The following is an 18,730-nucleotide window of genomic DNA, read 5'->3' as shown; positions in this document are numbered from 1 at the left end:
TTTTTTCCTTTTTTTCCTTTTTTTCCTTTTTTTCCTTTTTTTCCTTTCTGTTTCCCTTTCCTTTCCCTTTCCTTTCCCTTCCTCTTTTTTCTTTTTCCCAGTCCCATGTCTCTGAGGTTCCACTCATTTCCTGCCCTGCACCCTCCTGGCCTTGCTCCCACTCCACCAGTACCCGGCAAGAGGACCAGGGAGGGGACACACCAGGGTGACACGGGGAGACACCAACACCTCTCTCCGCATCCTGAGCCCCAGCCTCTTTCCATCTCACGCCTTTCCACCCGCACACCCCTGGGCTATACCGCACCCTTCCCCAGGCTCCCACCCGCGGCTGGAGGACTCCGCACCCCGCATCGTGGAGCACCCCTCGGACCTGCTGGTGTCCAGGGGTGAGCCGGCCACGCTGAGCTGCAGGGCGGAGGGCCGCCCGTCGCCCACTGTGGAGTGGTACAAAGACGGAGAGCGCGTGGAGACGGACCACGAGGACCCCCGCTCCCACCGCATGCTGCTGCCCAGCGGCTCCCTCTTCTTCCTCCGCATTGTGCACGGCCGCCGCAGCAAGCCTGACGAGGGCATCTATGTCTGCGTGGCCAGGAACTACCTGGGTGAAGCCACCAGCAGGAATGCCTCACTGGAGGTGGCTGGTGAGCCCCAGTTGCACGATCCCCATCTCCACCCCCATCTGTGTCCCTGTCCCCATCCCCATCCCTATCCCCATGGTCTCTGTGGTCCCACACATCTCCAGACCTACACACTTCTGGCCTCGCCCCTTCTCAGACAGCGTCTTAGGGGAAGGGTTGTCACTCCACTGTGTGCTGGAAAATGTCACCTCGGGGCTCGATTCGAACACTTGGAGCAGGGACTTTTTGCCCCCAGAAGGGGCTCCTGCAGCAAAAGGAGTGTAGGGATGGGGAAACCGAGGCAACGACATTGCAGCCTCTGTCCCTGCAGTGCTGCGGGATGATTTCCGGCAGTCCCCTGGGGATGTGGTGGTGGCAGCAGGTGAGCCGGCTGTGTTGGAGTGCATCCCGCCCCGCGGGCACCCCGAGCCCACCGTCACCTGGAAGAAGGACGGCACCCGGCTCAGCGACAAGGATGAGCGCATCACGGTGAGGGCCAGGAGTCCCCAGCAACCAGGTCGGTGTTTGGGCCTCCGCTGAGTGCGGCTCCCTGGCAGATCCGCGGAGGGAAGCTGATGATGGCCACCACGCGCAAAAGCGACGCCGGCATCTACGTCTGTGTGGCCACCAACATGGTGGGGGAGCGGGACAGCGAGCCGGCCGAGCTGGTGGTCTTCGGTGCGTAGGGACGGAGAAGCAGCAGGGGGGGTTGGTGCCGGCAGGGGGTCTCACAGCTGCTGCCCCTCAGAGCGCCCCGCGTTCGGCAGACGGCCACAGAACCAGGCGGTGCTGGAGGACCAGGCGGCCGAGTTCCCTTGTGAAGCACTGGGGGACCCCCCGCCCACCGCCCGCTGGCGCAGAGAGGATGGTGAGCTGCCGGCGGGAAGGTGAGCGGGGTGAGGAGTTGGTGGGGGGCAGCATGTTCCAATCTGGGGCGTCTGCTATGGGATGGGTGTCCATGTAACCCATCCATGTCCCCATTGCACCCAAACCTTCACATCCAACATTCATGTGGCATCCTACACCATGGTGTCTCACATCCATGCGACATCCTGCATTCCTATTGCATTCCACATCACCTTTTGCATCCTGCACCTTCATTACATCCCAAATCCTGATCCAAATCTCTATCATATTCTGTACCTCTCTGATGTCCCACATCCCCCTCATGTTTCACATACTCTTCCCATCCCACATCTATAACACACCCCACATCCTTGTTGCATCCTTCACACTCACTGAGACATCATGCGTCTCCATCCCCATCTCCACCCCTACTGCCACCACGCCTTCCATCCTAGCTGCATCCTGCATTCCCATCATATCCCCACTGTATCCCACATCCCCGTGGCACTCTTGTGGCACCTGGTGCCCTGTCGGCACCGTGGGCTCTGGGGTCTCTCCCCAGGTGGGAGCTGCTGGCTGACAACACACTGAGGATCAGTCGGGTGCGGGCAGAGGATGAGGGAACCTACACCTGCATGGCCGAGAACAGCGTGGGCAGGTCGGAGGCCTCAGGCACCCTCATTGTGCGCGGTAAGAGGGGACCCCAAGTGTGTGTGCAAGGGTTAAGATCATGTCAGGGTCAGCGTTAGGGCATGGAACAGCAGTGGGCACAGCTCTGAGCTGCTAGAGCTCAGGGAGTATTGAGACACTGCTCTCAGACATAGGGCTTGGTTTTTGGGTGATGCTACATTTGGACTCAAAGAGCCTCGGGGGTCTCTTCAGCTGGGGATATTCTGTGATTCTGTGATTCGCTCTCTCCCTTTATGTCAGTGCCCCCACAGCTCATCACCCGGCCCCGCAACCAGACTGTGCCCCCTGGCCAGAGTGTGACCTTCCAGTGTGAGACCACAGGAAATCCTCCGCCGGCCGTGTTTTGGCAGAAGGAAGGCAGCCAGGTCCGTCCCCTCCCCACCCCCACCCCCACAGCACCCCACTGTGCACCAAAGCCTTCTGCCTCCCCCTCTGCCCAGACACTGCTGTTTCCTGGGCAATCCCCGCCGCCTGCCAGCCGCATTTCGGTAGCATCCAGCGGTGCCATGACCATCGCCGCCGTGCAGCCCACCGACGCCGGCTATTACCTGTGCCAAGCCATCAGCGTGGCTGGCAGCGTCCTGGCCAAGGCGCTGCTGGAGGTGGAGGCAGGTAGGTGTGGTGATGGGTGGCGATGCTCCGGGCACTGAAACAAAGGGGCTCACTCAACTTTATCTGCATGGCAGCACTCGCTGAGCCTCGACCGCCAGTGATCCGCTGGGGCCCCGCCAACCTGACGGTGCTGCCAGTGGGGGCCACGGTGCAGCTGCCCTGCTGGGCAGAGGGTGAGCCCCCACCCCATGTGGGGTGGCTGAAGGATGGGCGCACCGTGCCGGGCTCTGAGAGCCGCGCCAGCCTGCTGGAGAATGGCACCCTGCAGATCAGCAACATGCGGGTGAGCTGCACCAGCACAGGGGAACAGGGAGACACTGTGGAGCTGGGGGGGCACTGGGATGCACTGAGCAAGAGGTGGTGGGTCAAAAGGGTGGTGGGTGCTCAGAGTGATGGGCACCCAAGGTGATGGGTGCCCCAGGTGCTGAGTATCCAAGATGATCTGCACCAAAGGTGACGGGCACTCAGGGCGATACGTGCTCAGGGAGATGGGACAGGAGCTCTTCTCCTTGCAGGTGACAGACTCAGGCCAGTATGAGTGCGTGGCCACCAGTTTGATGGGTGAGATGCGCTGGAGTGGGTCCCTGCAGGTGCAAGGTGGGTCATGGGGATGCCATGGGACCAGAGATGCTGTGGAACTGGAGACGCAGCTTCCATGGATCTCAGTACCTTCACCTGCAGGTGATGGATCTCTCCTCTCCACACCACCCCCAGAGCCTGGCATCCTTCCAGGACCACCCTCCACCCCACTGGTCACCAATGTCACCAAAAGCAGTGTCACCCTGACCTGGAAAGGGAATGAGCAAAGCGGTGGCACTACAGTCACCTACATTGTGGAAGCTTTCAGGTACCCCAACCTCCTCTCCAGGTTCAGAGTGACATGGTGACGTAGTGCCACCTTGCCATGGGTCACCTCTATGCCCTCTCAGTGAGGCTGTGGGTGGCCCGTGGCAAACAGTGGCAGCCAATGTGGAGGGTGAGACACACACAGTGCAAGGCCTCACCCCTGACACCACGTACCTCTTCCTGGTGCGGGCACTCAACGCCCATGGGCTCAGTAACCCCAGTGGCATCTCAGAGCCCATCCGCACCCAAGGTGAGACCCAGCAGAGGTGCAAACAGACACGGCATCCTGGGTGCGCCCGCATGCCCACACACCCAGCTCTGCCCCTTTTCAGCAGACATCAGCCCCACGCCTCAGGTGTCCCCAGAGCTGCGTGTGGCCGTGCACCTGCAGGAGCCCGTGGTGCTGCCGCCGGGTGCTGTGCGCCTCGCCTGGACCGTGAGCGTGGGGACACGGCGGGTGGGAGGGGACACGGTGCTGCACCTCCATCACCCCCCTCATCTCCCGTGTCCGCAGGTGGAGCCCCCATCGCCCTCTGTGCAGGGATACCAGGTGCTGTACCGGCGGCGCGGTGGGCGCTGGGAGGCGTGGGATGTGCGGGCACCGGGCGAACGGGGGGCTCTGCTCACGGGGCTGCGCCATGGCCAGGACTACGAGGTGAAGGTGCGGCCCTTCTACCTGCACCTCCACGGCCCCGACAGTGCCGTGCGCGCCCTGCGTATGCCCGAGGCAGGTGAGTGTGGGGCTGGGGGTGCAGGGTGTCCCCGCCATGGGATGCACTGTGGCCGTGATGTTCCACGCCCTGCAGCCCCCAGTGCTCCACCAAGGGCTGTCAGCGTGGCTGGAAATGGCACCAGCGTCCGCATCTCCTGGCAGCCTCCACCGCCAGCTGAGCAGAATGGGGTCATCCTCGATTACCGAGTAAGTGGGGCCTGCAGGTCCCGCATCCTCCCACATCCCATATTCCCATCACATGTCACATCCCCATCAAATCCTCATCACATCCCACATATGTGTCATATCCATCATTCCTACAACATCTCGCATCTCCATCCCATACCTTATCTTCAACATATTCCATATCCTTATCACATCCTGCATCCCACAACCTTACTGCATCCTATGACTCCGCTGCATCCCTATCTCCATCTCGTTCCACATCCCCATTACCCCCCATGTATTGATCTCATCCTACAGCCCTATTACACCCTGTATCCCCGTTGCATTCTGCACTCCCATCGTATCCCATATCTCCATTGCATCTCGCATTTCCAGCACACCGCACGTCCCCAGCCCCCGTCCTAACACTGCGCCTCTGCCCCAGATCTGGTGCTTGGGCAACGAGAGCCGCTTCCACATCAATCAGAGCGTGGAGGGGACAGTGCTGGCCACAGTGCTGCGGGGGCTGGTGCCCGGCGTCCCCTACCGCGCTGAGGTGGCTGCGGCCACAGGGGCAGGTGTGGGTGCTCGCAGTGCGCCCATCTCCATCCGCATCGGTGAGTGCCCCATGGTGCTGCAGCACCCACGAGTGGGGATCTCTGTGGGGCTGGTAGCCAGGGATGGCTGCTTGGCACCGCTGGCATCGGTGTGCTTGCAGCACCCCCAGTGGAGCAGGACGTGGGGCCGGTGGGATGGGGCAGCATGGCGGAGCGCATGGCCGCGGTGGCGAGGCGGCCAGCCTTCATCGCTGGCGTCAGCGGTGCCCTCTGGCTCATCCTCGCTGGGTTTGCAGCATGGCTCTACAGCCGCCGCCGCCGCAGGAAAGAGCTGAGCCACTTCACAGGTGTGGATCGCAGCCTGGCACCCCCATCTGCTGCCCGCCCCACACTCACACAGGGTTTCTTGTTGCAGCCTCCTTTGCCTTTGCGCCCACGGGCGCATCCATGGGTGCTGTAGGGCCGCGTCACGGGCCCACCGCATCCTCACTGCCACCCCCAGCTCTGTCCACACTCACCTTCCCACACACCCCAGCACCAGCACACAGCAGCCCCAGGTAAGACCACATTCCCCCAGACCCGCAGCCCAGCCAGGGGCCCCCATCACCATCCGTATCCCTGCAGGAATGCTCACCCGTGGCTGGCGGATGCGTGGCGTGGTGGTGGCCTGGATGCCACCGAGAGATACTACAACGGTGAGGGGCTGCAAGGAGCTGGCGGTGTGCTGGGGGTGGGACCAACCCTAATGGGGTGGCCGTGCTCTGCAGAGGCCGGCATCTCCCGCTACATCGCCCAGACGGAGCCCTTTGGGCCCGGGAATGCCGAGGGGCCCATCTACAGCAGCATCGAGGCAGGGGGCGACGAGCTGCGCACCTTCCACCGGCCCTGCTCACAGCTTGGCCCTGAGACCTTGTATGGCCACTCAGCTCCTGGGCAGCACGGTAGGATCACAGCAGTGGGGGGACACTGGCACACGTCCCTGTGCCTGCAGCCTCACGTCCCTCATCCCAAAGGGAAAAATTTGGGGAAAGCGGTGCAGACGCCGGTGCTGAGCTGGACCGAGCTGCTGCCCCCACCACCCTCGGCCAGTGAGCTCAGCCAGTACACTGAGGAGGAAGAGGAGAAGGAGGAGCAAGAGGAGATGGATGAAGAAGAGGATGGCATGTGAGTGTGCATGGCTGGGGGAGCTGTGGTGTGCTGGCTCCAGTGCCCAACCTGTGCTCCCCACAGATTGGGGCTGGAGGAGCACTGTCCTTCCACTGAGGATGCCCCCCGGTGCGCTGCCTCCTCACCTGCCACCCCCACGGGCTGCTGGGCCCCGGCTGCAACAGCCTCTATGCCCCACGAGGACACTCGCAGCCTGCAGCGTTTCAACAGCCCCCGTTCACCCCGGTAGGAGATATCACATCACCCCTCACCCCATCGCCCCACCGGCACAATGGGATCATCACCATCCGTGCATGATGCTATCATGAGCCTGGGCTAGAACAGCCTGCCTGGGACATGGCAGTCCAGCCGTGCCGCCATGCCACTGCCCAGCTGTGCTGCAGTCCTGCTGTGCTAAGCAATTCAACCATGCAGCTGTGATCCATCTGTGCCATTGTGACCCAGCGGTGCTGCTGCACTTTAGTCGTGTCACTGAAATTCAGCAGCACTGTTGTTGGTCAGATGTGCTGTTGAAATCCAGTTGTTCAATTGCATTCCAGGTTTGCTGTTGGCATTCTTCTGTGCAGTTGCACTCTGGCTGTGCCTCTGTGATCCAGCTGTGCCGCTGCAGCCAGGCTGTGCCATTCAGTGCAGCCACACAGCTGTCATCCAGACATTCCATCCTACCCCACTGTGCCACCGCTCTGCTCTGCCCTGACACAGCACAGCACTGGGGTGTCCCCCGTGTCCCCTTCTCCCCCCCCTTCTTTCAGACAGCTCAACATCACTCCGTGTCCCCTCTTCCCCAGGAGGCCCCCGCGTGGCACTGCACCCTCACCCAGCCCCCCGCTGAGCCCCCGCAGCCCAGACACATGCAAGGGTCCCGCGCCCCAAGCCCACCGCCCCCATGGCGCAGGTGAGCCCCACAGTGCCGGCACAGGGCTTGGGGGGCCTTCACTATGTGGAGGGTGTCTGACGTGCCATCATCTCCCTCAGGGAAAACACGCCCAGAGACCCCGAAGGGCCATCCAAAGCCCAAAGGCGGCCGCTACCCTCGGGAGCAGTGGACGGGAGGTGGGTGCGTGCTCAGAGGGGGCCGGGGGCTGCCCGCAGCGCTCAGCCCTCGCTCTGTCCCCGCAGCAGACCTGCCGCCGCCCCCACTGCCGCCTCCGGGCGAGACCCCCTCTCCCAGTCGGGAGACGAGCGGAGCTGAGCGCAGAGCTGCCCACCGCCCGCCCCGCCAAGGTAAGCTGGGATTCGGCCGCAGCGCCAAACCGCCGGCAGCGCCGCCAACCCAGCGCCTCCCTCCCCGGCAGGTGACGTTGTCCCCTACAGCAAACCCTCCTTCCTGGCCCGCGGCTGCTCCACCGCCGGCAGCGCCTCGTCCTGCGGCTCCTCCGGCTCCCGCGGGCACGGCTCAGGGCGCAGCCCCCGCCCGGACCCCCTGGCTCCCCGCCCGCCGCAGGAGGAGCGATAAAGCGGCGCGGGGACGGTGACACGGGGACGGGTATGCGTGGGGTGCTCGTTCATTTCTGTCTGTAAATAGGTGTGCACAGAGCCAGAGGGTGGGGGTCAGCTTGAGGGGGTTGAGGATGCACTGGGTGGGGACAAGGACGGGATAGATGAGGGGTGAAGACACTGGGAGGGACAAGGATGTTTGGGACAGTCGCTGGGGATGGAAAGATGAGGACCCTGGGGACAAGGCCAGCTGGAGGGGAACATGAGCAGAGGGCCTCCCACCCACCTCAGTGCTCCCCAGCTGTGCACGTAGCGTTTGCCAGCAGAGAGCCCCTTCTGGGGGAAATGATGAATAAAGCTGGATTGTAGCCAAGCTGGGAGGGCTCTGGCCTCAACACTGCTTTAACACAGGGGCTGCCACGCTCCTGTCCCTTCTGTCCCTGGAAAGGAGCCCACCCCACTGGCTGCCCACTCGCGGCATCCCCATGAGGCTGCCCATCCCTATCCCCTTCCCTGTCCCTGTCCCCAGGGCCACCTCCCCGCACAGAGGGGATGATGCCAGGCCGTGCAGGGGGGCAGCAGCCCCCTCACCACCCCCATCGACGTCCTCGAGGCTGAAGCAGAGGCTGTCGACAGCCACAGCCAGCACACGGGCAAAGCTGGCATCCAGCAGGAAGGAGCCATCAGAGGAGCTGGCCAGGCTGCAGCGGGTGCTGGGGACAGTGTCCTCCGTGACAGACCCCCATCCGTTCAGCAGAGACCCCCCCGGCGAGCCCTCATGACCCCACACCTCGGGCTTCTCTTCCTCCTCTTCTTCCTCCTCCTCTCCCTCGCCCATCTCAGAGGCGGGAGGCCCGCAGATGTACCCATAGGTGTGGGGAGGGGACAGGGGGCGGGGCACAGGGACGCGCTGGGGATGTGCTGGGGACACCTCTGTCCTGGGGGTGTTTGTTGGGCTGTGGGCCTCCTGCACCCTCTCCAGGTCCTCGGCAACCCTCTGCGGGGTGAGAACCCCATCACTGAGCGCTGGTGAGAGGCGGCCGGACTCTGGGGACACGTCTTTGGTGGCCATCAGTGTGTCTCTGAGCACAGACATGTCCCTGGGGTTCTGGGGGACCATGGACATGTCGTCAGGGTGCCTGGCTGCTGGGAACATATCTCTGGGACACCTGGTGGCTGAGAACATGTCCCTGGGGTGTTGAGTGAATGGGGACATGTTCTCCTGGACCGTGGTGGCCAGGGAGTGACTAGAGGCTGGGGACAAGTCTCTGGGGCTCCTGGTGGCTGGAGACTTCTCCTTGGAGTGCCCAATGACTGGGGATCTGCCCCTGGGGCACCCAGTCACCGGGGACACATCTCTGCTAGGTCTTGTGGCCAGTAACATTTCCTTGCGGCTCACAGTGGCAGGAGACATATCTACGGGGCTCCTGGTGACAGACGACTTGTCCCTCTGGTTCCTGGTGTTCTTGCTGTTCCTAGTGACTGGGGACACAGTCCTGGGGCTCCTGGTTTCTGGGGACATGCCCCCAGGGTTCCCAGTAACCGTGGACATGTCTTTGGGGTTCCCAGTGACTGGAGAAGTGTCCCTTGAGCACCCCATGGCTGGGAACCTGCAGGCACATAGAACAAGTTGGCTTTTGCCACTGCAGCACCTGACCGGGGCAGGGAAGGGGGCAGCCTATAGCACCCGGGGCGTCCCCTAGAGACACACAGACTCACCGGGTCCCCATGGGGTGCCAGATGTGCGGATGTCCTGTAGGTGCCACCAGCATCCCAGCACCAATTGATGCCACCGAACTGCGCCGTGGTTTCGGGGAGCTGATGGTGGGCAGCCACCATGGGTCCTCTCCTGCTAGTGCCATGTCACCATCCTGTCCTTTCTGCTGAGGCCATCTGTCCACTGAGTCAAAATGTGTCCCCCACTCCCCACCACACAAGGGCACAGGAATGGCCCTGAGCCCAGCCACCGGCACTGGGGAGCTGTGCGTACGGTCCAGCTCTGCATGGGGACACAGCCATCAGCCACCATCCTGCTGTTCCCAGCATGCCGCCCCATCTCCCTGTCCTGTTCCCACCTCGCTTGCGGATGTGCTCCCACAGTGCCAGGCTGGACGTGCTGGTTTTGGGGTGTTCTCTGCAGAGGTGGCTGCAGCTGGGGGTCGTCGCAGGGCTGAGGCTCGGCAGCTCTGAGGTCAGGGCTGTAGGGGGAAAGCTGTCAGGCTTGGGCACCCTCGGGTGCTGAACCCCTGAGCCCCTCCATCCCAGGCACCATCTGTCCCAAATGGGGGCCCCGTACCCACTGTGTGTCCCAGGCACTCTGTAAGAGGCATTGAGTGGGGATCCCACAGCATCACCTGAGAGTCTCACTAGATTTGGTAAGAGTCCCACAGCATCATGGGGATGAGGAGGTTGGAGGTAGAGGATGGGGTGGCCATAGAACCTTGAAAGAGAGTCTCAGACACCTGGGTGGGCTTCCCAGGGCAGTACATGGGCATCCAATGGCACTGGATGAGGAGTCCAAGGTACTCTGTGAGTGTCCCACAGAACCCTGTGGGGGTCCCAAGTCCCAGTGGGGTCCCGTAGCCCTCTGGGGGCATCCCAAGCATCGGGCGGGACTCCCATAGCACCCTGTGGTGAAGGGTTCCAGGCACTGAGTGGAGGTTCTAAAGCATAGGGGGGTCCCATAGCCCTGGATGGGGGTCGCGACAGAGGGCTCACGAGAGGGCTGGGGGTCCCTGCTGTCGCTTCCCAGGAGCCGGCTGCTGAGGCTGCTGCTGCCACTGAGGTTCTGAGGAACACAGACAGGTTTCCAGGGGCTGCTGAGCCATGGCACATCAGCGTCCTTCCGCCTGCAGGGCAAGGGTTGTCATCAGGATCCCACCCCTCCTGTGCCAGAGAACCCCACAGATCCCCACCACAGTCACTCACCCGTGTTGTGCCATGGAGTCCTGGCTGGCGCGACGCTGGCAGATGAGGAGGAGGAGGGCAAGCAGGGCCAGCCACAGCAGTGAGCCAGTGGCTGCGATGACCGCAGGCTGCTGCAGCACCTGCACCACTCCAGTGCTCCCTGCCATCATCTCTGCAAGGGCACAGTCGATGTCACCCTGTGCCACTGCTCTATTCCCTGCTGCATCCCACAGCAGACCCCTTTTCCTACCCAAGACGCCACAGGTGACGTTGCTGGGGATCCCCAGCCCTGCACCATTGAACGCGGCTACTTGGATGCAGTATCTGGCCCCAGAGCCATGCAGGAGGGTCTCCAAGCGACGTGTTCCTCCGTCCACTGTACGGTTGGTGGGTTGTAGCCAGCCCTCGCCCAGGGACCAGACCTAATGGGTGCCGATAGGTGAAATTCCCTTGAGGAATCCCCTTGGGATAGATTCTCTTGGATGACTGCCCTTAGAAACCCCCTTGGATGGATTTTCTTGGATGGGCCCCTCTTTGATGGTCCCATCGGTTTGACCTCTTTGGACAGTTCTCCCACCTTGGATGGATCCCTCTTGGATGGAACCCCACCATGAATGTATTCTTCCATGGATGAAGCTCCCTTAGATGGAACTCCCATGGATGACACCCTTGTCCCCTCAAACCTGGTAGCCTCGAATGATGCCATTGTGGGCATCAGGAGGAGGTGGCTCCCAGCTCACGATAACGGTACCATTCCCTGGTGCAGCCTGGCCCACGGTGACACGCTGGGGTGCTGCGCTTGGCACTGCTGGGACAGCAACACTGAGCCCCTAAGACCTTCACATAGCTGCCCACATCTCCCTTCCCACCAACCCAACCTACCTTCCTCAGGGATCCAGAGGTGCCAGCTGTTGCTGTCCAAGCCCTGGGTCCCACCAGCGTAGGGTCGGACCTTGAACTCGTACTGGTAGCCCCGCTGGAGTGCAGGGATGACGGTGCTGAGCTCCCTGCCCACGTCCTGCTGGGACCAGGCAGTGCTGGCAGGGAGCAGGCAGCGATACAGCACCACGTAGCCCTCTGGAGCTGGCCCTGGTGTCACCATCTGGATGGAACAAGAAGGGTTATGGGAACATAAGGAAAGGATCTTATTCCTCCACCAGGTAGAGGCGCACCTACCTTCCAGCGGAGCCAGACAGTGCCGTTGGTGGGCAGTGCAGTGCCGTTGTCCAGCTGCAGCTGCACAGCCAGCAGGTTCCGCCGTGTGGCCTCCCACCGGCCTGCCGGCAGCTGCCCTGCAGGAAAGAGCGAGGATAACGGTGGCTCCTGCACCCCAGAAACACTGGAGACCAAGATGCCTCCTCACGTGGTTACACTTAAATGGACCCTTCGGATGAAGAGCTCTTGAACGGCCTCCTCCGCTGCATCCCATGGTGGATTCCCACTGATGCATCTTTCTTAGATGGAACCCTTGGATGGATATCTCTTGGCTGGATCCCACTGTAATGAATCCCCCCTGACAGAACTCCCTAGATGGATCCCCTTGGAGGAAGCAGCTTAGTTGAATCCCATTTGTCCTCTTGGATGGTTCCAAAATGTTCCCCTTTAATCCTCTTGTGTGGAGACTCCTTAAACTGACCCCTACTCAAGTGATTCCCCTTGAATGCACCTTGTCTGAATGGAACCTTTTGGATAGATCCTGTTGTATGGAATCCTGTAGATGGACCTACTCATACAGAACCCCCTTTTGGAAGGATTCCCACCCCCTTGGCTGCATTCTTCTTGAATGTATCCCCTGAGATGACTCAGTTAGATAGGCCCTTTGTTGATGGACGCCCTCGGATGGACTCCCCGTGGATAACGCTTTGGATGAACCTCTTTAAAGCAAACTCAATGAAACTGAGCTCCATGAGATGGCCCCCATCAGCTGCCCCCTCAGATGCCCCCACGTGGTGTCTCTGGTGGTCCCCACTGACCTTCCACACGGAGGCGGGCGGTGGCGGCAGCGCTGCCCAGCTGGCTCTGGGCTGTGCAGACGTAGGCACCACCATCGGCTGCCGTCACCGCGTAGAGTCGCAGCGTGTGCTCCTGATCCACCTCGTGCCTGTGGACACCAACATCCCATCACCCCGTGTCACCCACACAGGAGAGATGACCTCACCGCCTCCTACCTCCCCCAGGGCAGATCCCCACTCTCCTTGTGCCACTGAACCCGCGGTGCTGGGTCGCCCTGCGCGCCACAGCTCAGCTCCACCGTGCTGCCGGCCACTGCTGTGACATCACTTGGCCGCCGCACGATGACTGGCTTCTCTGCAGGGAGGAGACATCGGGGAGGTGACGTGGTGCGTCTTTGTGCCCCAGGACCCTCACCCACTGCAGCTTACCCAGGATGGTGACTTGAGCACCCCGGCTGTGCCGCTCGCCTGCTGCGTTGGCTGCCACACAGACATAGACCCCCGCGTCGCTCCTGCGTGCCGAGGCCACCCACAGCTTCCCCTGGGTGAGCTGGTGACGGCCCCCAGCCAGGCGCAGGGTGACGCCGTCCTTCCTCCAGGTGACGCGGGGCTCGGGCTGCCCGGCGGGGGGCACGCAGTCCAGCTCCAGCGCCTGCCCTGCCACGACCACCAGGTCCCCGGGCTGCAGGCGAAAATTGTCCCGCAGCTCTGTGGGAGAGGGCACACGTCCCTTGGTGGAGACGCCTTTTAGGATATCCCCCACCCACCCATCGCCATCCCCATGATGTCCTTACCAGCTGGGCGCTGGGTGCTGTGTGACTCCATGTCCCCTCCGGAGGGGTGGCAGCCCCCCAGGCACAGTGCAGTAGCCCAGAGCCCCAGCGCCATGGCCCAGCCGCCCTCCATGGCCTCCCGCTTTGTCCCTGGATGCGGTCCTTCCCGGTAGGGTACAATGGCCGGATGCGAGGGACGGGAAGCACTGGGGGACGCAGTCAGCCTGGCTGGAGGAGCAGCCAGTGGGCTGCACGGAAGGGTGGGTTAAGGAGAAGTGAGATCAGCATGGGGCGGGGAGGGCTGCAGGGCACAATGCCATAAGTAGGGACTGGAGTGAACAGTCTCAAAGGAGCACTGCAAACTAAAATCTGAGGGAAATTTCAGCATTTCCCAAACTGTCTTCGGGTGCTACTTCCCTCCAACTTGGTATTTCCCCACCAGCTGTCTTGCTGACCTCGTTCTTGCTGCCTGAACGGGTGCACTGAGTTGGTTCTTCCCAGCTGCCACCCGTCTTCCTCACATTGTCCCCCCTCCCAGCACACCGCCCCAACACACTGAGCACCTTGGAGCTGGGTAACACATGGAGTTTATTGGTTAGTAGCATCCACGAGTGCTTGCTCACGCTGAGCACCACGGGCTGCCCCAGCACCTGCTCTGGCGCCCCGGCCCTTCGGCTCTGTCCTAAACCTACTCCTGGGGATCCTGCAGCAATGCATATGGGTGCGCTGAAAAACAGGAGATTTTCACAGAAAATCCAGAGGCAGCAGAGGGTGGCTGGTGGCTGCAAGGGCACTGCTCACTGCTGGGACTTGGGCCTGTGTTTGGGTACAGTGCAGCCAGAGGGCTGGGGGCCTTTCCGCTGGTGTGTGTGGGTGTGCGTGCGCATGGGAGCCGGCACACCAACTGCATGCATGGGGTTGTGGTCATGTGCACAGTGCTCTTGCACATGCATAACACGTGCATGCTCCGTGCATGTTCTTCTCCCACACTCCATGCACGCTCCTTCCACACGCCCCATGCTTTCTGAACACTCATGCTCTCTACACGCTCCATGCACATTTGGAGCATACTCCAAACGCTGGCAAACTCTCTGCAAATTGCACACTTACCTGCATGTTCCATGCACATGCCATGCACACATTCTGCACAAGTACTTCTGCTATGCAGTCTGTCTGGTCTTAGCTGCATGCTTGGTGCACGCTCTCTTGACACGCTTTTGACATGTTTTATTTATGTGCTCTTGCACGCTACCTCTGCATGCTGTGTGCATTCTGTCTATACACTCCTGTGCATGCTCTCTTGCGCCCTTTGTACATGCCCTCTCTCCATACTCCAGGCTGCTCTCTCCACTCAGTCCATGCACATTCTCTTGCAGGCTCTGTGCACACTCTATCTGCATGCTCTCTCCGTATATTTCATGCACCATCTCTCTGCATGCTCTGTTCATGATATCCCCGCACAATCTGAGCACACTCAGCACTCTCCTGCATATGCTCCTGCACGCTCTCTTTGCACACCACATATGTGCTCTCTGCATGTTCTGTGCACGCTCTGTGCACACTCACTCCATGTGCTCCACGCTCACTTTCTCTGCAGACGGCGTGGGCTCTCTGTGCATGCTCCACATATGTCCCACGCATGTGTGTGTGTGTGCTCCCCATGCGCCCCACACCCGGCCCCACGGCCACTACAGCAACACCCCAGCACCCCAACGGAATGGAAGGGTGCAGCTCCGGCAAAGTTCAATACCAAATTAGTGACTTTCCACCATGCCCTGTGTCACCCCTCCACGCCTGGGCCAGGCCGGGCCATGCACGTGTTCCCCAGCACCACCGCTAGCTCAGGCACTGATCTCCAGGGCGCTGCCTTCCTCCTGTTCACGGATGGCAGGGACCCCGGTGGCCCGCAGCAGGCGCGCAGCAGAGCGGGATCGCGCAGGGGAGCCGGGGGGTGAGCGGGGTGGCCGGGCTGGAGCAGGTGAGCGATGGTAGCGGCGAGCCCCGCGTCCTGGTGAGCGCCCAGCGGGTGGTGATGAATCCTCCTGAGGTGCTGCAGTGTCCTGCAGGGACAGCATGGCACTGCGGTAAGCGCAATGTTCCGGACTGCCCTGCAGTGCATCCCCGCCACCCACTCACCTGCTCCTTGAGGATGTAGAGGGCCAGGGGGGTCTTGCGATCATGGTCGGCACCACGAGGGACGGTCTCAGCTGCGGGAAGGGGAGTAGGTGGGTGCCCACAGCGCGGTGCTGCCCATGCTGCCAGCGCCGCACTCACCCTCGTGCTTGGGGTGCTCCTCATCCTGCTCTGTGTAGTCAGGGGGAGGTGGCTCTGCTTGCTGCTTCGGTCTGGAGAGTGAACAGAGGCTGTGATGATGGTGGCCATGGGTCAAAATTATAGTAACCGTGACAGTCATGGTGGTGGTCATGGTCACGGTCATGTTGGTGTTGATGCTGATGGTCATGGTCACTGCCATGGCAGTGACGGTAATGATACTAATGAGAGAATGGCCCCAAACACAGCCATGGGTGACCATGGTGCTATAGGGAGAGTGGAACAGGGTGAGATGGGATAGGACAGGATGGGACAGAACTGGGTGACGTGGGATGTAATGGGATGAGGTGAGAAAGGACAGAACGGGGCAATTTGGGATGGGATGAGATGGAATTAAGTAGGATGAAATGAGACAGAATGGAACAGGATTACAAGGGAGGGGAGCAAATGGGATGAGACGTGGCAAGATGGGATGGAAAAGGGAAGGATAGGATGGGATAGATCAGGGAAGATAGGATGGGACGGGATAGGCTAGGAGAAGGATCCCTTTGTCTCCTGTATTCCCCCAAGCCATACTTCTTGGAAGGTTTCCAGCAGGCACAAACAGTCACCAGAGTTACGAGCAGGAAGATGCCACCCGTAGAGAGGATGATGTAGAGGGAACTCCGGCCTAGGAGAGAGCAGTGAGGAGGAAATACCCCCAAAAGCTTAACCAGCAGCATCTTCCAGCAATGGCCAGCTGTGGGGACACATCTTACGGTAGACAGTGAGCTTGACGGGGACACTGCGGCCCTGGCTGATGGGATTCTCCACCAGGCAGCTGTAGATGTCATCATCTGCCATGAGGACACGAGTGATGGTGAGGATCTTCTGGTCAGGGGAGAGGAGGAGGCGGGAGTCGTTGTTCAGCGGCCGCCCATCCTTCAGCCAGGTGTAGGTGGGCTTGGTGCCATTCTCGTGTGAGCAGTTGAGGGTGAAGAACTCGCTGAGCTCTAGCACTGTTGAGGAGGCCACCAACACTTGTGGCTTTGAGATGGGGACTGTGGATGATGGGAGCCCGGGTGACACCAATGCCCTGCGGGACATGGATGGACCCAGGGGATGGGGAAAGGACCTCAAAACCCCACTGGGGACACGATTTGGCTGCAAGCAAGCCAGAACCATCTCTCCATATGGCCAAACTCCCCATAACTCTCTGCTGCCCAAATCCCTCCCAGAACAAAGCTGTCCTGTTGGGAAAACCCAAACACGTCTGGCAACCCTCCTCGCCCTTACTGTCCACAGTGAGGTTGATGGTCTTCTCGCCAGTGAAGGTGTCATCGGTGATGGAGACCTCCACCTCATAGCTGCCCTCGTCGGCCAGCTGCAGCGGGCTGATGAGCAGCGAGCCATTCTCCAGCACGCGGATGCGGTCTCGGTAGTCGGGCCGCAGGTTGCCGATGATCTCGGTGCCGATGGACTGGACGACGGTGACGGGTTTGTCCCGCTTCAGCTGCCACTTCACCACCGGTTTGTCGGGGCTGGCGCTGGCGTAGCGCACTGACAGCAGCGCCGCTTTGCCTGCCGTGCCGCGCACCAGTGCCGACGGGCTGGTGATGTTCACCCCCGCCAGCAGACCTGGGGATGGGGGGAGACAGCGGGCGCCGCGTCCCGGCTCTCCGAAAAAGGGGAAATCCCCTCCCGGAGCTGCGGCAGGCATCCCCAAGAAGCCCTCGACTGCAGCACCCCCATTGTTTGCATGGAGTTCTTAAAAAACGCGTACGTTGCCTCAAAAAAGTGCATTGCAAGGGCTGATGCAGCTCTCTGCAAAATGCATTGGAGGGGGTTGATGCATTGGTTGCATCAGCGTCGATGCAATCATTTGCAAAGTGCATTGGAGTACTGACAAGAAGTGCGTTGGTGGGGTTGGTGAACCTCTTTCCAAACGCACAGCGGAGTGGATGCAACCCTTGCAAGGTGCACTGCGGGTCTGATGCAACTCGTGGCAAAGATGCATGCACAGGAATGACATTTTTGCACTGCACCCCCTGTAGAGGATGCTCTTGTGCAGCCAACACTCCTCCCTCTGTGCACAGCCACAGAGAAGGGGATTGAGTCCCCGTGTCCCAGTTTCAAGGGGACCCACCAGTCCCCATCACCCCATGGGGAAATGCAAACTAGCTGAGCTCAAAGCAAGCAACAAACAGCTTACAAAACTGTTCTTTGGAGAAAAAGAAATAAATACAAAAATAAAGAATGGGTTTACTCCCCAAAACTCCTATCTCCACCAATTTGGGGACTTCATGATTCTCTGTCCAGATGGCATCCCTCAGAGGTGAACAAATACCAGACTGAACAGGGGAAATCAGCTGGGGAGGGTGAGGAGGGAGGCGAGCAGAGCAAGAAAGGGTTTAAACAAGCTCGAAAGTCACGGGACCTATTGGTATGCAGCATCCGTCCATCCGCCCTCCCCAACAGCCATGAAGCTCAGCCTTGAAAAGGCACTGCGGGGTGAAATTCTGGGGGAAAATCTGGCTGGAGGTCTAGGATGCAACCCCTGCCCCATCCCTCAAACACAACTGGGTGCCTGTTTTAATCCCACTGCTTTGTTTTTTCAGGTTTTTGGGGGGATAAAGGGAGGGATTTAGAGAGCATCACACAAACCTCTCCAAAACTCTAATGCTTCCCCAAAAGGTCAATGATTTCTTCAACCCCACCCCCTCCACTCCATGTAATAAATTTTGGAGTTCAAAACTGATGCACTTTGCATCCTCAGTCCGACATCTTCTGTGCTACTTACGGGTCCAAATTTCAGAGAAATGGTGCAAAACAGCAGCTGCCTTCCTGCACCAGGCCCAGGGTGGGGGCTATTACCTCAGGGGGTGCTGAGTCCCCAGAATCAGTTTTCTGGGGGGGATTTAGGGAATTTGTGATACTTTGGGGTGAGCTGCAGCGGGATGGGGGTAACGGGAGATAACAGGGGCGACCAAAGGGCTGTGAGGGGAAGGTGAAGAGTGAGCAAGAAAAGAGCTGGGGAAGCCAAGGAGCTGCCAGCGCACGGGGGGCCGCCCCCCTTCCCCCCTCCCACAGCACAGCCCACTTTCCTGCAACGGAGTTCTTTTCGTATCTTTCAGCCCCAATTTCCCCCTTTCCACCCCTCTGCCAAGAGAGGTAGCAGCACCCATCCACCCCACCGCCC

At 60.6% G+C, this 18,730-nt stretch overlaps 3 protein-coding genes across 3 annotated transcripts in view; 1 reads left to right on the top strand and 2 right to left on the bottom strand.

Moving 5' to 3' along the window:
* ROBO3 (roundabout guidance receptor 3) overlaps positions 1-7,751 on the top strand; it is a 9,197-nt gene extending 1,446 nt beyond the window's left edge. Inside the window, exons 2-26 of the mRNA XM_042837163.1 lie at positions 315-641; positions 949-1,106; positions 1,175-1,295; positions 1,366-1,504; positions 2,026-2,153; positions 2,394-2,518; positions 2,594-2,765; positions 2,840-3,048; positions 3,281-3,362; positions 3,447-3,612; positions 3,695-3,861; positions 3,944-4,047; positions 4,126-4,342; positions 4,418-4,530; positions 4,934-5,105; positions 5,207-5,392; positions 5,461-5,602; positions 5,670-5,740; positions 5,813-5,986; positions 6,059-6,209; positions 6,276-6,437; positions 7,001-7,107; positions 7,188-7,265; positions 7,332-7,436; positions 7,508-7,751. Coding sequence (XP_042693097.1) covers positions 315-641; positions 949-1,106; positions 1,175-1,295; positions 1,366-1,504; positions 2,026-2,153; positions 2,394-2,518; positions 2,594-2,765; positions 2,840-3,048; positions 3,281-3,362; positions 3,447-3,612; positions 3,695-3,861; positions 3,944-4,047; positions 4,126-4,342; positions 4,418-4,530; positions 4,934-5,105; positions 5,207-5,392; positions 5,461-5,602; positions 5,670-5,740; positions 5,813-5,986; positions 6,059-6,209; positions 6,276-6,437; positions 7,001-7,107; positions 7,188-7,265; positions 7,332-7,436; positions 7,508-7,668 — 3,737 coding nt within the window. The 3' untranslated portion in view covers positions 7,669-7,751. The remainder of the gene's footprint in view (positions 1-314; positions 642-948; positions 1,107-1,174; positions 1,296-1,365; positions 1,505-2,025; positions 2,154-2,393; positions 2,519-2,593; positions 2,766-2,839; positions 3,049-3,280; positions 3,363-3,446; positions 3,613-3,694; positions 3,862-3,943; positions 4,048-4,125; positions 4,343-4,417; positions 4,531-4,933; positions 5,106-5,206; positions 5,393-5,460; positions 5,603-5,669; positions 5,741-5,812; positions 5,987-6,058; positions 6,210-6,275; positions 6,438-7,000; positions 7,108-7,187; positions 7,266-7,331; positions 7,437-7,507) is intronic.
* On the bottom strand, positions 7,709-13,414 carry ROBO4 (roundabout guidance receptor 4). The gene is made up of 13 exons (XM_042837165.1): positions 13,303-13,414; positions 12,938-13,216; positions 12,725-12,863; positions 12,530-12,657; positions 11,733-11,848; positions 11,439-11,658; positions 11,240-11,364; positions 10,807-10,978; positions 10,578-10,728; positions 10,368-10,498; positions 9,725-9,847; positions 9,369-9,648; positions 7,709-9,259 (listed from the first exon to the last, which is right to left on the bottom strand). The coding sequence occupies exons 1-13, from the start codon at positions 13,412-13,414 to the stop codon at positions 8,041-8,043; spliced, it is 3,195 nt and encodes a 1,064-aa protein (XP_042693099.1). The 3' UTR covers positions 7,709-8,040.
* A 438-nt stretch (positions 13,415-13,852) lies between these two features.
* Positions 13,853-17,251, bottom strand: HEPACAM (hepatic and glial cell adhesion molecule). Its single transcript, XM_042837161.1, has 6 exons — positions 16,828-17,251; positions 16,311-16,592; positions 16,129-16,222; positions 15,556-15,626; positions 15,418-15,488; positions 13,853-15,341 (listed from the first exon to the last, which is right to left on the bottom strand). The coding sequence occupies exons 1-6, from the start codon at positions 17,249-17,251 to the stop codon at positions 15,123-15,125; spliced, it is 1,161 nt and encodes a 386-aa protein (XP_042693095.1). The 3' UTR covers positions 13,853-15,122.
* Positions 17,252-18,730: the final 1,479 nt, after the last annotated feature.

Source organism: Centrocercus urophasianus, unplaced genomic scaffold (assembly GCF_019232065.1).
Source record: "Centrocercus urophasianus isolate 14NV4802_14NV808 unplaced genomic scaffold, USGS_Curo_1.0 seq_689, whole genome shotgun sequence".
Lineage (NCBI taxonomy): Eukaryota > Metazoa > Chordata > Aves > Galliformes > Phasianidae > Centrocercus > Centrocercus urophasianus.
This window is presented reverse-complemented; position numbering and strand designations above follow the sequence as displayed.